The 13,471-nt window shown below is 41.8% G+C and overlaps 1 protein-coding gene across 2 annotated transcripts in view; it reads right to left on the bottom strand.

Moving 5' to 3' along the window:
* SPATA17 (spermatogenesis associated 17) overlaps positions 1 to 13,471 on the bottom strand; it is a 146,855-nt gene that overhangs the window by 122,432 nt on the left and 10,952 nt on the right. Inside the window, exon 4 of one of the 2 annotated variants that reach the window (XM_084624448.1) lies at positions 9,296 to 9,346. The exons of the other annotated variant lie outside the window; for it this stretch is intronic. Within the exon in view, the coding sequence (XP_084480574.1) occupies positions 9,296 to 9,346 (51 nt within the window). The remainder of the gene's footprint in view (positions 1 to 9,295; positions 9,347 to 13,471) is intronic. 2 annotated transcript variants of the gene reach the window in all.

The raw sequence follows: 13,471 nt of genomic DNA on the forward strand, positions 1-13,471 counted from the left end.
TTTTGAATCTCATTTCCTGTTTGGCCAGGCGAGCTCATCAGCACAGGTGACCATGCAGTCCCAGAATTGAAAAAGAGCTCCAGCATGGACCGAATGGGAGGTACTGGATCCAATTGCTGTATGGGGAGAGGAATCCGTGCTATCAGAACTCCGTTCCAAAAGACGAAATGCCAAAACATTTCAAAAAATCTCTGAGGCCATGAGAGACAGAGGCTACAGCAGGGACACAACACGGTGCCGCGTGAAACTTAAGGAGCTCAGACAAGCGTACCAGAAAACCAAAGAATCAAACGGACACTCCGGGACAGAGCCCCAGACGTACTGCTTCTACGCTGAGCTGCATGCAATTCTACAGGGGGCTGCCACCACTTCCCCACCCCTGTCCGTGGACTCCGATGATGGGGTACTCTCTGCCATGCCTGAGGATTTTGCAGACAGGGAAGATGAGGAGGAGGAGGATGAGCTTGGGGAGAGCACACCGTTCTCCCCGACAGCCAGGATCTTTTTATCACTCTGACTGAAATACCCTCTCAATCCAACGAAGCCGGAGAAGGGACCTAAGGTGAATGTACCTTTTAAAATATAATACATGTTATAAAAGAAAGCATTTTTTTAATAATTAAGTAGCCCTGAGGAGTTGGGATGCATTTATGGCCAATACAGCTACTGGAAAAGTCTGTTAACGTGTCTGGGGATGTAGCGGAAATCCTCCAGGGACATCTCCATGAAGCTCTCCTGAAGGTACTCTAAAAGCCTTTGCAGAAGGTTTCTGGGGAGGGCAGCCTTATTCCCTGCTCCATGGTAGGACACTTTTCCATGCCATGCTAGTAGCAAGTAATCTGGTATCATTCCATGACAAAGCCTGGCAGTGTACGGTCCCGGTGTTTGCTGGCATTCAAGCAACATCCGTTCTTTATCTCTCTGTGATATCCTCGGGAGAGTGATATCGTTCATGGTAACTTGGTTGAAACACGGGAATTTAATTAAGGGGACATTCAGAGGTGGCCGTTCCTTCTGGGCTGTTTGCCTGTGGCTAAAAAGAAATCCTCCCTGCAGTTAGCCATGTGGTGCGGGGGTGGAGGGGGAGCCATTGGCGCTGAACTGTTCACATTAGGCTAGCACGTTTGGCTTCCCTGATACCAGCCATGCGGTGGGGGGAGGGGTAAAGCGATCATCCCAGAGAATTGGATGGGGAGAGGGATTTAGTTTGGTTTCTGCTGCTGCACGTTAACAGGAAAACCGCAGCACTAAAGGCCAACTCAATGTGCTTCGCTTGGTATGGGAGAGGAGAGCGCTGCTGTTATGAAGGTTGCAGAAGCCGAAAGACTGGCTTACCATGGCCGCCTGCAAGCCAAATTCTGTTGCCCGGCACTGCGTGTGTGATCTCTAACACCAAAGCCACAAAAAGAAAAGGAGTACTTGTGGCACCTTAGAGACTAACCAATTCATTTGAGCATAAGCTTTCGTGAGCTACAGCTCACTTCATCGGATGCATGCTGTGGAAAGTGTACACTTTCCACAGCATGCACTTATGCTCAAATAAATTGGATAGTCTCTAAGGTGCCACAAGTACTCCTTTTCTTTTTGCGAATACGGACTAACATGGCTGTTACTCTGAAACCAAAGCCACAGGCACTCAATATAAGATGCAAAATGCGACCTTGTACCAAAATCACATGCTATGTAATGTGAATAGTGTTGTTCACTGTGAAAGAGTATAGCCATTGTTCTGTAAAATGTATCTTTTTAAATACTTCACTCTCTTTTTTCCTGCCAGCAGCTGCAAATGTTTCAAGCCTCCCTCCTCTGTCCCAAAGGCTATCTCAGATAAGGCGGCGAAAAAACGCATGCGCGATGAAATGTTCTCTGAGCTCATGCAGTTGTCCGGCACTGACAGAGCTCAGCAGAATGTGTGGAGGGACACAATAGCAGCGTACAGGAAAGCGGCTGATGAACATGAGGAGAGGTGGCAGCAGGAAATTCAGAGGAGGCATAATGCAATGCTGGGGCTACTGCAGGATCAAACAGACATGCTCCGGCGTCTAGTGGAGGTTCAGGAACGGCAGCAGGATCACAGACTGCTGCTGCAGCCCCTGTTTAACCGCCCTCCCTCCTCCCCAAGTTCCATAGCCTCCTCACCCAGACACCCAGGAACGCGGGGGGGGGGGGACTCCGGGCACCCAACCACTCCACCCCAATGGACAGCCCAAGCAACAGAAGGCTGTCATTCAACAAGTTTTGAAGTGGCCTTTTCCTTCCCTCCTACCCTCTTCCCACACCCTACCTGGGCTACCTTGTGAGTTATGTCCCTATTTTTATAATCAATTAATAAAGAATACATGTTTTTTAAACGACAGTGACTTTATTTCCTTTGCAAGCAAGTTGTGATCAAAGGAGGGAGGGCCGGTGGCTTACAGGGAATTTAGAGTCAACCAAGGGGGCGGGTTTTCATCAAGGAGAAACAAACAGAAGTGTCACATAGTACCCTGGCCAGTCATGAAACTGGTTTTCAAAGCTTCTCTGATGTGCAGCGCTTCCTGCTGTGCTCTTCTAACTGCCCTGGTGTCTGGCTGTGCATATTCAGCAGGCGATTTGCCTCAACCTCCCACCCCGCCATAAACGTCTCCCCTTTACTCTCACAGAGATTGTGGAGCACACAGCAAACATCAATAACAATGGGAATATTGGTTTCGCTGAGGTCTGAGCGAGTCAGTAAACTGCACCAGCGCACTTTTAAATGTCCAAATGCACACTCTACCACCATTCTGCACTTGCTTAGCCTATAGTTGAACAGTTCCTTACTACTGTCCAGGGTGCCTGTGTACGGCTTCATGAGCCAGGGCATTAAGAGGTAGGCTGGGTCCCCAAGGATAACTATAGGCATTTCAACATCCCCAACAATTATTTTCTGGTCTGGGAAGTAAATCCCTTCCTGCAGCCGTTTAAACAGACCAGAGTTCCTGAAGACGTGAGCGTCATGAACCTTTCTCGGCCATCCCACATTGATGTTGGTGAAACTTGTGATCCACCAGTGCTTGCAGCACCACTGAAAAGTAGCCCCTGCGGTTTATGTACTGGCTGCCCTGGTAGTCCGGTCCCAAGATAGGGATATGTGTTCCATCTGTTAGGGAATCCCATTGCAGCAAAGCCAGCTACTATGACCTGCACATTTCTCAGAGTCACTACCTTTGATAGCAGCAGCTCAATGATTGCATTGGCTACTTGCATCACAACAACCCCTACAGTAGATTTGCCCACTCCAAATTGATTACCGACTGACCGGTAGCTGAGGGCTACTGCCACTCGCTTGTGAACTGTGAGGTACTCTTGGTATTCTTGCGCTTCAGGGCAGGGGAAAGCAAATCACAAAGTTCCATGAAAGTGCCCTTACGCATGCAAAAGTTTCGGAGCCACTGGGAATCATCCCAAACCTGCAACACTATGCGGTCCCACCACTCTGTGCTTGTTTCCTGGGCCCAGAATCGGTGTTCTGTGGCATGAGCCTGCCCCATTAACACCATGATCTCCAAATTGCTGGGGACCACGGTTTTAGAGAAATCTGTGTTCATGTCCTCATCACCGCGCTGCTGTCGCCTCCTCGCCTGGTTTTTCAGGTGCTGGTTCTGAATAAACTGCACGATAATACGCGAGGTGTTTACAATGGTCATAACTGCTGCGGTGAGCTGAACGGGCTCCATGCTTGCCATGCTATGGCATCTGCTCCAGGGAAAAGGGAAGGAAATTATTGTCTGCCATTGCTTTCACGGAAGGAGGGAGGGTTGACTGACGACATTTACCCATAACCATCCGCGACAAATTTTTGGCCCCATCAGGCATTGGGAGCTCAGGCCAGAATTCCAATGGGCAGCAGGGACTGTGGGGACTGTGGGATAGCTACTCACAGTGCACCACTCGGAATGTCGACGCTTGCCATGGTACTGTGGACACACACCGCCGAATTAATGTGCTTAGTGTGGACACATGCACTCGATTTTATACAATCTGTTCCCAAAAATCGACTTCTGTAAAATCGGAGTACTTTCGTAGTGTAGACATGTTACTCCTGCTGTTGCAGTTTCAGGTCTCTTCCTAAGCAAATGTAACCAACTAGGCTGACAGAGTTATGAGGCAAAACACTGTATACAAGAGGTTAAGTCCAAGAGTCACATTTCACTTTTAATCTAACCTTGATTTTAAAAGAATTATCTAAAGCTAAGAGTATAATGCACTTACACACTAAAGAACTTATTCACAACTTTTTATACTCCTGTTTTCTGTGAATGTAACTCCACTGATTTCAATGGGTTTACACTCATGTAAAACTGGAGTAAAGCAGTTGTAAATCAGGCCCTAGAGCAGCTATCTCTAAACCCAACAGCCCTTATTCTCTAATGGTCTACATCTTATACAGCCATTTATATCTGTGCACAAGGAGGCAAAATGGATATAAAACTCTACCATATCAAAATGGTAGCATTTTTACATTCACTTGCATAGGTATCAATGACGACACAAAAAGAAAAAAGAAAAGGAGTACTTGTGGCACCTTAGAGACTAACCAATTTATTTGAGCATAAGCTTTCGTGAGCTACAGCTCACTTCATCAGATGCATGCAATGGAGACTCACAGCCAGTGTTTATAAGTAAATGAAAACAATGGACCAGATCTTCTATTGGTGTAAATTGATATATTTGCACTGACATCAGTGACTCTAGGCACTTTTACACCATTGAAAACAATGGGACTACGCAGATATCAGCTGAGAATCACACCCAATATTTTGATTACTGTATAAATGTACAGGAAAAAAGTTTTGTTTTATGTTGCATATCAAAGGCCCTACCCTTTTCCCTTGGAGTTTTGCACAAGTATATTTGACTTAAGTATGTAACTGCCTCTGAAACCCGGGAGTGCTGAAAGAGACATAGGGCCTATTTCTGAGCTGATTTACAAATCCTATGCTTTTCCACTGACTTCAGCTGCATGAGATGTAAATCAATGCAGCATTTATCCCATTGTAGAATACTTTTAAAACAGCTATTAACTAAGCAATAAACTAAAACAAAATAAGTATTTCTGGGCAATTGGCGCCTACTCACAAAGGGGGTAGGGTTTGCCCCTAAGCACCTTCAACTCCTAAAATGTGTACTAAGGGTGAGATTCTGTGCTATGCCTTTGAGAGAATCAGCACTGAACTCACAACCCAGAGGAAGAGGGGGCTAAATTGGTTTAAAGAAAAGGAGTACTTGTGGCACTTTAGAGACTAACAAATTCATCTGAGCAAAAGCTTTCGTGAGCCACAGCTCACTTCATCAGATGCATTCAGTGGAAAATACAGTGGGGAGATTTATATACATAGAGAACATGAAACAATGGGTGTTACCATACACACTGTAACAAGAATGATCACTTAAGGTGAGCTATTACCAGCAGGAGAGCGGGGGGGGGGGAGAGGAACCTTTTGTAGTGATAATCAAGGTGGGCCATTTCCAGCAGCTGACAAGAACGTATCAGGAACAGTGGGGCACTACGGTGCACTAATAAGCAATGGTCACATAAATACCACCCTACACCGGAAACCTACTGACTGCTATGCCTACCTACATGCCTCCAGCTTTCATCCAGACCACACCACACGATTTATTGTCTACAGCCAATCTCTACGATACAACCGCATTTGCTCCAACCCCTCAGACAGAGACAAACACCTACAAGATCTCTATCAAGCGTTCTTACAACTACAATACTCACTTGCTGAAGTGAAGAAACAGATTGACAGAGCCAGAAGAGTACCCAGAAGTCACCTACTACAGGACAGGCCCAACAAAGAAAATAACAGAACGCCACTAGCCATCACCTTCAGCCCCCAACTAAAACCTCTCCAACGCATCATCAAGGATCTACAACCTATCCTGAAGGACGACCCATCATTCTCACAGATCTTGGGAGACATGCCAGTCCTTGATTACGGACAGCCCCCCAACCTGAAGCAAATATTCACCAGCAACCACACACCACCCAACAGAACCACTAACCCAGGAACCTATCCTTGCAACAAAGCCCGTTGCCAACTGTGTCCACATATCTATTCAGGGGACACCATCATAGGGCCTAATTACATCAGCCACACTATCAGAGGCTCGTTCACCTGCACATCTACCAATCTGATATATGCCATCATGTGCCAGTAATGCCCCTCTGCCATGTACATTGGTCAAACTGGACAGTCTCTATGTAAAAGAATAAATGGACACAAATCAGACGTCAAGAATTATAACATTCAAAAACCAGTCGGACAATCTCTTTGGTCACTCAATTACAGACCTAAAAGTTGCAAATCTTCAACAAAAAAACTTCTAAAAGAGACTCCAATGAGAGATTGCTGAATTGGAATTAATTTGCAAACTGGATACAATTAACTTAGGCTTGAATAAAGACTGGGAGTGGATGGGTCATTACACAAAGTAAAACTATTTCCCCATGTTTATTCCCCCACCCCCCACCCCCGTTCCTCAGACATTCTTGTCAACTGCTGGAAATGGCCCACCTTGATTATCACTACAAAAGGTTCCCCCCCGCCCCCCGCTCTCCTGCTGGTAATAGCTCACCTTACCTGATCACTCTCGTTACAGTGTGTATGGTAACACCCACTGTTTCATGTTCTCTATGTATATAAATCTCCCCACTGTATTTTCCACTGAATGTATCCGATGAAGTGAGCTGTCGCTCACGAGAGCTTATGCTCAAATAAATGTGTTAGTCTCTAAGGTGCCACAAGTACTCCTTTTCTTCTTGCGAATACAGACTACCATGGCTGCTACTCTGAAATTGGTTTAAGTCACTCTTGTGCCCGCCCAACCTTCGGCTGCTCTGAGGGTGATAGAAGTCCTTGGTATAACTTAAAAACCTCCAGAGGTCTGTTACAGCAGCCTCCAAAGGCTGCCCTATGGGGATCTCCATGGCACTGCATGTTGCGGTCCTGACTTCAACATACTCCCTACATCAGGGCTTGAGATGGGATCCTTAGAATATAGCCTGATGCTTGTCTTCTGCAGTTCCTGCATCAAGGAAATCCTCCCCCATACACATATCAGGGCCCTTTTAGGGCCCTTTTACACCACTCTGGCCCTTTTATGCAGAGTAAAGAGGCCAGAAGGGAACGAAGATCTCATTCCACAGAGTTTTCATGTTCTTAAAGTTACACATGTGCTTAAATGTATTGTTGGCTCGGGACTCAATGGCCCAGGAATGCAATACTTTACACCGCTAACCACTTATGTAATGGATACAATAGATTTTGCAGTTTTCCCTTAGACAAACTTTTTTATTCTCTGTTTTTATTAAATGAAGTACAAGGATTGTTTGCATCCTTCTTTCTCTAAAGAATCACTGATTACATCATCAATGAGGTCAGCACAGTTCTGCCTATGTATTTAGTCAATTAACTTGTGTTCACTTTGCCAGCTGGATGACTGCTTCTGCAGCAGTAGAATAAATAAATTAGAGGGCCATTGCATGCACTAACATGTATCCATTTTTTCTCTTACAAAAGGCACGTGCAGCAGAGCATTTTCCTGTACATCCTGAGAAAAAATATTTGCAATATTATCAACTAATGAAGTAATTAGACTGTCCATTACAAGACCAAAGATACCATCATATGATAGCTGCTCAGTAACCTGCGTGAAATGCATTTTGTGGTCCTAGTCTGGTTCCCAGGGAACAAATATCCACATTGCACAAACTACCACTTCCACTTGCCTCTCTTGCTGGCAGTCTCATCAGAGACAAATGGGTCTGGAGACTGAACTACCCCAGCCATCTAGAGGTTTCTTTAGATCAGGGATGATGCATGTTAGCAGGGGTTTGGTGAGAGAAGCTTGCACTGTCACTGCTCATGTACCTGTTCTGTGCAAGGCTATCAATCCAGAACCTTTCAAAAGCATTAAAATTCACAATGATACATAAAGTCTGCTGTGTTCTTACCTCCTCTGTGGAGTACTGATAAAACTCAAAAGAATAAGTTGCTTATTTACAGTGCACCTCCTCCTACTGTGAAACTAAAAATGAAGGAGGAGGGAAGATTTACATAGGAAATTAGGAAGTTATTGTTTCAAAGCATTTCTGTAGGATATCTATAAAAATGCCACAAATGTTTATTAAAATTTCATTAAAATTTTTCTCAATGATAGCTTCTAGCAGCTGAATGAGAGTTTAGAGGGAGCTCCATATGATTGATCTTGAAAAATAATGTTAACATTATTCACTTTTTCTTAGTTTTTGATCTGTATTCCTGCAGTATAAGGATGAAGACTGTGACCGCTGTCTGTGTTTCACTTCCTCTCAAAGATAGCCGATAGCCTCTATGCTCCTCCTACACATTGGCTCACTGGTCCACATCTCAAGAAGTTGTAAATATGTCTGATTTGGTAGTCAAATGTAGATAAGTAAGAGACAAGAAATGCACAACTTAACAATTAAAATTTAAAAAGATGTTTTTTCCATATGAAACAATCAGACATATAACAGAATTAGAGTATCCTAAGTTTATCAACCAGACGAGGTCTGGCTATTCATTAACTATCCTTGAAGGTATTACAGGCTATTACTGTCTACTCCACTCAGTTCTTTCCTGATTAAAACCACAAGGTTAGTAAAAACAACCATTCTTAGTGTTGTTATAAGTTTATTTTAATTGGTTCAAATGTATTTTGCAAATGGATTCAATCAGACACCCTATCAATCTATGGGGCTAATGTGCTCTATGAATATTAAACTACTGCATTTCATAAAAGTTGAAATCTGACAGTCGCTAATATGACGTCCTATCATATTATCTAACGATACATAAATGCATGGAAGTTCTACTAATTTATTCTAAAAGAATAGAGCACAAAAGTTAAATTAAAGATGTTATAGACACAGATATCATAATATGATTTGAAGGAGTCAGACAAAGTCATAGTTTACAAAGATGGGAATTCAGTTTAAGTTTGTACATTCACACACACACATACATGCATATATGTGGGTTGCTTTTTGGTATTTTTGTCTTTTATCACCATATGTTAAAAGGTACAAGAATTTACATACAAATGTCTTAAATCTAGCAGTAATTTTCAAATACCACCAGGATTACTTAGTGTAACTTTAATTTTTAACTATATGCTATTTCCTGCCCTTTACCATCAGCATATCAATCAAGTTTATATATTCTGGTTTGCTCATTTTATTAAAAGCAAATTCGGAGCACAATTGACTTTTCATTTGTTTAACAAGTGAAGAAATATTTACCCTGACAGCCATTTCATTGTAGAAATTCATCTTCATAATAAAATATGCTGTCTGTGAATCAAGAAAAAAAAAGAGGGCACACATTTCAGTTGCACAAAGATAGTGCCCCTATTTTTACATATAAAAGATAAGAATCTTTATACATAATACATAATAAGAGTTCTAGGCTTAGAGAGAATAAAATCAAACTTTATATTGAAGAGATAGGCTTCCTAATACATAATGCAGACTTAACCAGAAAAATCTATGGTAGTCAAACTAGGAGCTAATGGAGATATATGATCATAAAATGCTCTCCGCTGAGTTTGATAATCAATGGTGCTCTACTGAGAGTAGAATAACAAAGCAGAAATATTCACAAGTGCTGGTGACACGTAGTATTATATGATTTATTCACTGGGGTTCTTTTAGCCAAAACTCACAGAAACATAAAAGGAATTCATATTTCAAGACGTCTGGTTTAATGAAAAATTCAAAGAAATGCTGTCTTCAGTTGAAATCGTTCAAGGATACGGATGCGGTGATGGAGCAAAATTGTGCCTTCCAACCATCTGTACTAAATGTTATGTACTTAGCTGCCTCCCGAGTAATTCTGGGAATTTTGTTTAATTTAATATTCATTTTAACATCCTAAGATCATAAATACAATGATACCATGTTACAGCGAATCCCCTGATATAGACAACATTTCCTAAAGTCCTGGTTTCCTTCCAATAAAGTAGAATTCCTCTCATAGTGAACGGATCCCCTGTTATACTGAACAATCACTTGGCAGCATAGGTTATTTTAATGGATACATCACTTTAAACTAAGCTTTCACATCTGTTCCGCCCTCTAATTACAAATGCAAAATGAACATAATTCACAACTGTATCATAAAAGTAAAATATAAGTACTTTAAATGCAAGTGTACGTTCTTTATTTAGCACAACATGCGGCTTTTATGTTTTTCTCATGTTTTAGACACAAATCAAAGGCAAAAGTGCTTTCCCCTGATATAGTGAATTTTTTCCCGCATGGCAAACAGGAATTCACTGTAAAAGGGTTTCACTGTAATTAGTGTTATTTGAATTGCCTACTCTGATCCAAAGCAAATTGTCTGTGGAGAGCAGCAGGACTGGATTATTTATCAACAGTCTGGGCAATTAAGAAACAGTTGGCTGCAATATGTTATTTACAAATGAATACAATGATGCTACTTCATTTTAAATTCTCTTTCTTCATTACATTAAGTAAGGCATAAGTCCTGCAGTTTAATTAAAGTGCATTTTAAATACTTACTTTAATAGTATACTGCTTGACTAAATATAAATAGAAACAACTGCAAAGATGCAATTTTTATGCAGAAAATTGCAGGAATTCTAATGTATTAAATTTGAAAAAGTTTTGCTTTCTATGGACAAGTATTTCAAACAGCAGCTCAACTCCAAAATTATGAATTAGAACAGCTAATGGCATCTGTCTTAACTTTTCTCTCCATAAATCTTTCATGAATGGTGTTAGCTATAGGCCACAAATCTAGGAATGAAATAATGCATTCCATTCCCAGGAATATTCTGAAGCTGTTCGATTAAATGGATTCAATTTTGCTTCATCACTCATCTTTTCCAAATTTGGAAAGAATGCAAAAGGTGTTGCTGGTACAGCCAGTTTATGAATTAATTTTTTGTTGGAAGTAGCCAGGGTTTGGAAATGACCTTGGGGCTCCTGTTTTGCCACTGAGCAAGAATAGTTTAAAACACCTTTTTGGCTCCTCTCCTGATCTGCTGAGGGAATTCCACTTCTGAATGCTGAGGACACTTAGACTTCTGAGCCAGAACACTATTACGGAAGGTAACTCACACAAAAAGGGGCCTTATAATAGCCTGCTCTTACAAGAGCATGGGGCTAAGGCACAGTCACATGGAGAATTACCCAGGCAACTTCCCTTGCTTCACAATCCTATACCTGAAGTGTAGAGAAATGGAGGGGGCCTATTCTCCCTTCTCAAAACATGTGTTCTGCCTGACTCTCTCCAAATCCTCTCACAATGAAAAAAGCCCCAAGTATCCACATCAGGCAAAACCCTCCATACCTTCTACCTAGGGACAAATATCTCTACCTCCCTCCTCTTCTACAAACCTCTTCCTCTGACAAGAGTAACAAGCCCTTCTCCCAGCTGATTAAACCATCATGCACTTCCCCCCGGTGACAAATAATGCTGCAAGAACTGTTAAGTCTCACACATACAAAGTTTTGGACTTTACAACTTTAGGAGCCTAACAACTCAAGTTCCACAGAGTGTAGGAGCCAGCCGAAAGGGTAACAAGCTTGTTTCATAGCAGTGGTAATTTGTCAGCATCTAAGAGCCAACTGATCAGGAGTATGGAGGGTATAAATAAGACAGGGAGAAAAGTTGGCTCATCTAGATATAACAGTATTCTAACTTTTTTCATTGTACAGGTGACTATGGAAAAAGAGAATGAAGGAAGTAAGAACTGAAATGAAGAAAGGAAATGTTAGATTACAGTTTTTGATCCTAGAGGAAAAACACCTGATCCTCTAGTAATAAAATGCAAGCATCTCATCAAGCTTCTGGGTCCCAAATGCAAACGGTAAAGAAAGTGAGACAATTTTTTCTGGCATTTGTGTATCTGGATGTTAGGCAGTTTGGTACTTATATAGTGAACAATATTAATTAAATCTATATGGTGGAATATGGAGTTGAGTCATTCTAGATAGAGCAGTTTGATAGTTGGCATTCCCTTGGCTGCTATAGCAATTAATGTAGCTATTGTGTTTTAATTATTCTAGATTTGGTCGTTAAATAATACGCATTTTCTTGGTTGCTCTAAGCTGATTTAAAAGATACATAGACGTGTTTGGAGTAAGTAACTTCTAAAAGGAAACAAATGCTAACAAAGAATCCTGCCTCTGTCCTTTTCCACCTCCAAACACTTTGTATATGTGTCTAGAATGTGTGACTGTGCAACTATTGAATCACTCTCTTTTATGCTCAACAGAAAATTTCTTTACTTTCCATATGGGTGAAATCCCGAGGCCATAGCACAATGCCATGTGTGCAGTTTCATAGTACAGGTTTGCTGAATACAGATGGATTAAGCAAGCGGAGGCCACATTTTCCTGCATGCTACAAAGACAGGCTCTGCAAGCCTATTAACTAGGGGTGTGAAGGTGGCATGTGTGGTGGAGATGTGGCTGATGGTGCACCACTTGCACAGACCTGCCAGCCACAGCCATCACACAGGACTCAGCAAGTTGTGTATGCTACCACGGGTCAAATGCCGTAGTGGTGATCATGGTTCACCTGGGAAGATGATCCAATATTGCTTCTGGGTTGGGGGAGGGAAGAATCTGTTTTCCTGGTTCAACTGTTCACTGATTACCAGCTCAAAGTCTGTATGGACCCTTTTAATCAATCGACTTTCTATTTCAGAGGAAAAAAACAGAAAGAATTCTACCAAGTGCATTTAATGTCAGCTTGTTTGGCAATGGTGTAGCCCTCCTCATTCTAACTGCAATTCAGGAAAACATTTAAGTATCTGCTTAAGTCTATTCCTATTCACGAAAGCACCAAAACACTTGCTTAACTTTACGTATGTGCCTATGTGCTTTCCTGAATGGGGACACTTTCCTGTATTGTGGCCTTTGTCCTGCCATTTTATTAAAAAATGGACCAGTCACTTATAAATCGTTATGCATATCCCTGATGATAGTATGTAGGGACTCCTGGGAGTTTACTTCCAAAACATAGCACTTCTAGAAATTATTTTTTAATTCCTCTGTAAGTAAATGACAGCACAGTTATCTATCATTATCAACATTCTCCTTTCTTCTTTGTTCTGAAATACTTCCAGGTTTTTCATCTCCACTAGGAAAATTATATGTTACTGATTGGTTCATTTCCCTCACATAAACGGGTCTACCGTGCAACTACATTCAGGGAGAATCATCACTTCAATGGGAATTGAAACAGGGCCTAACACGTAGCCTAAGTGGCACAAAGGCCTTGTGACACCCTTCTGCACTAATCAATAGAATTTACCCAAGAAGTCACATTGATAGGGACTACTCAACATGAGTAACAGTTGCTGAATGTGGCCTTGAGACAGAGTTGAACTGTGATGTATACAAAGTATTAAAAATGTTTTTAATGTCGATCTCTTCAAAGTTGGT

The sequence above is a fragment of the Lepidochelys olivacea genome, assembly GCF_965140295.1.
Source record: "Lepidochelys olivacea isolate rLepOli2 genome assembly, chromosome: 3".
Classification (NCBI taxonomy): domain Eukaryota; kingdom Metazoa; phylum Chordata; order Testudines; family Cheloniidae; genus Lepidochelys; species Lepidochelys olivacea.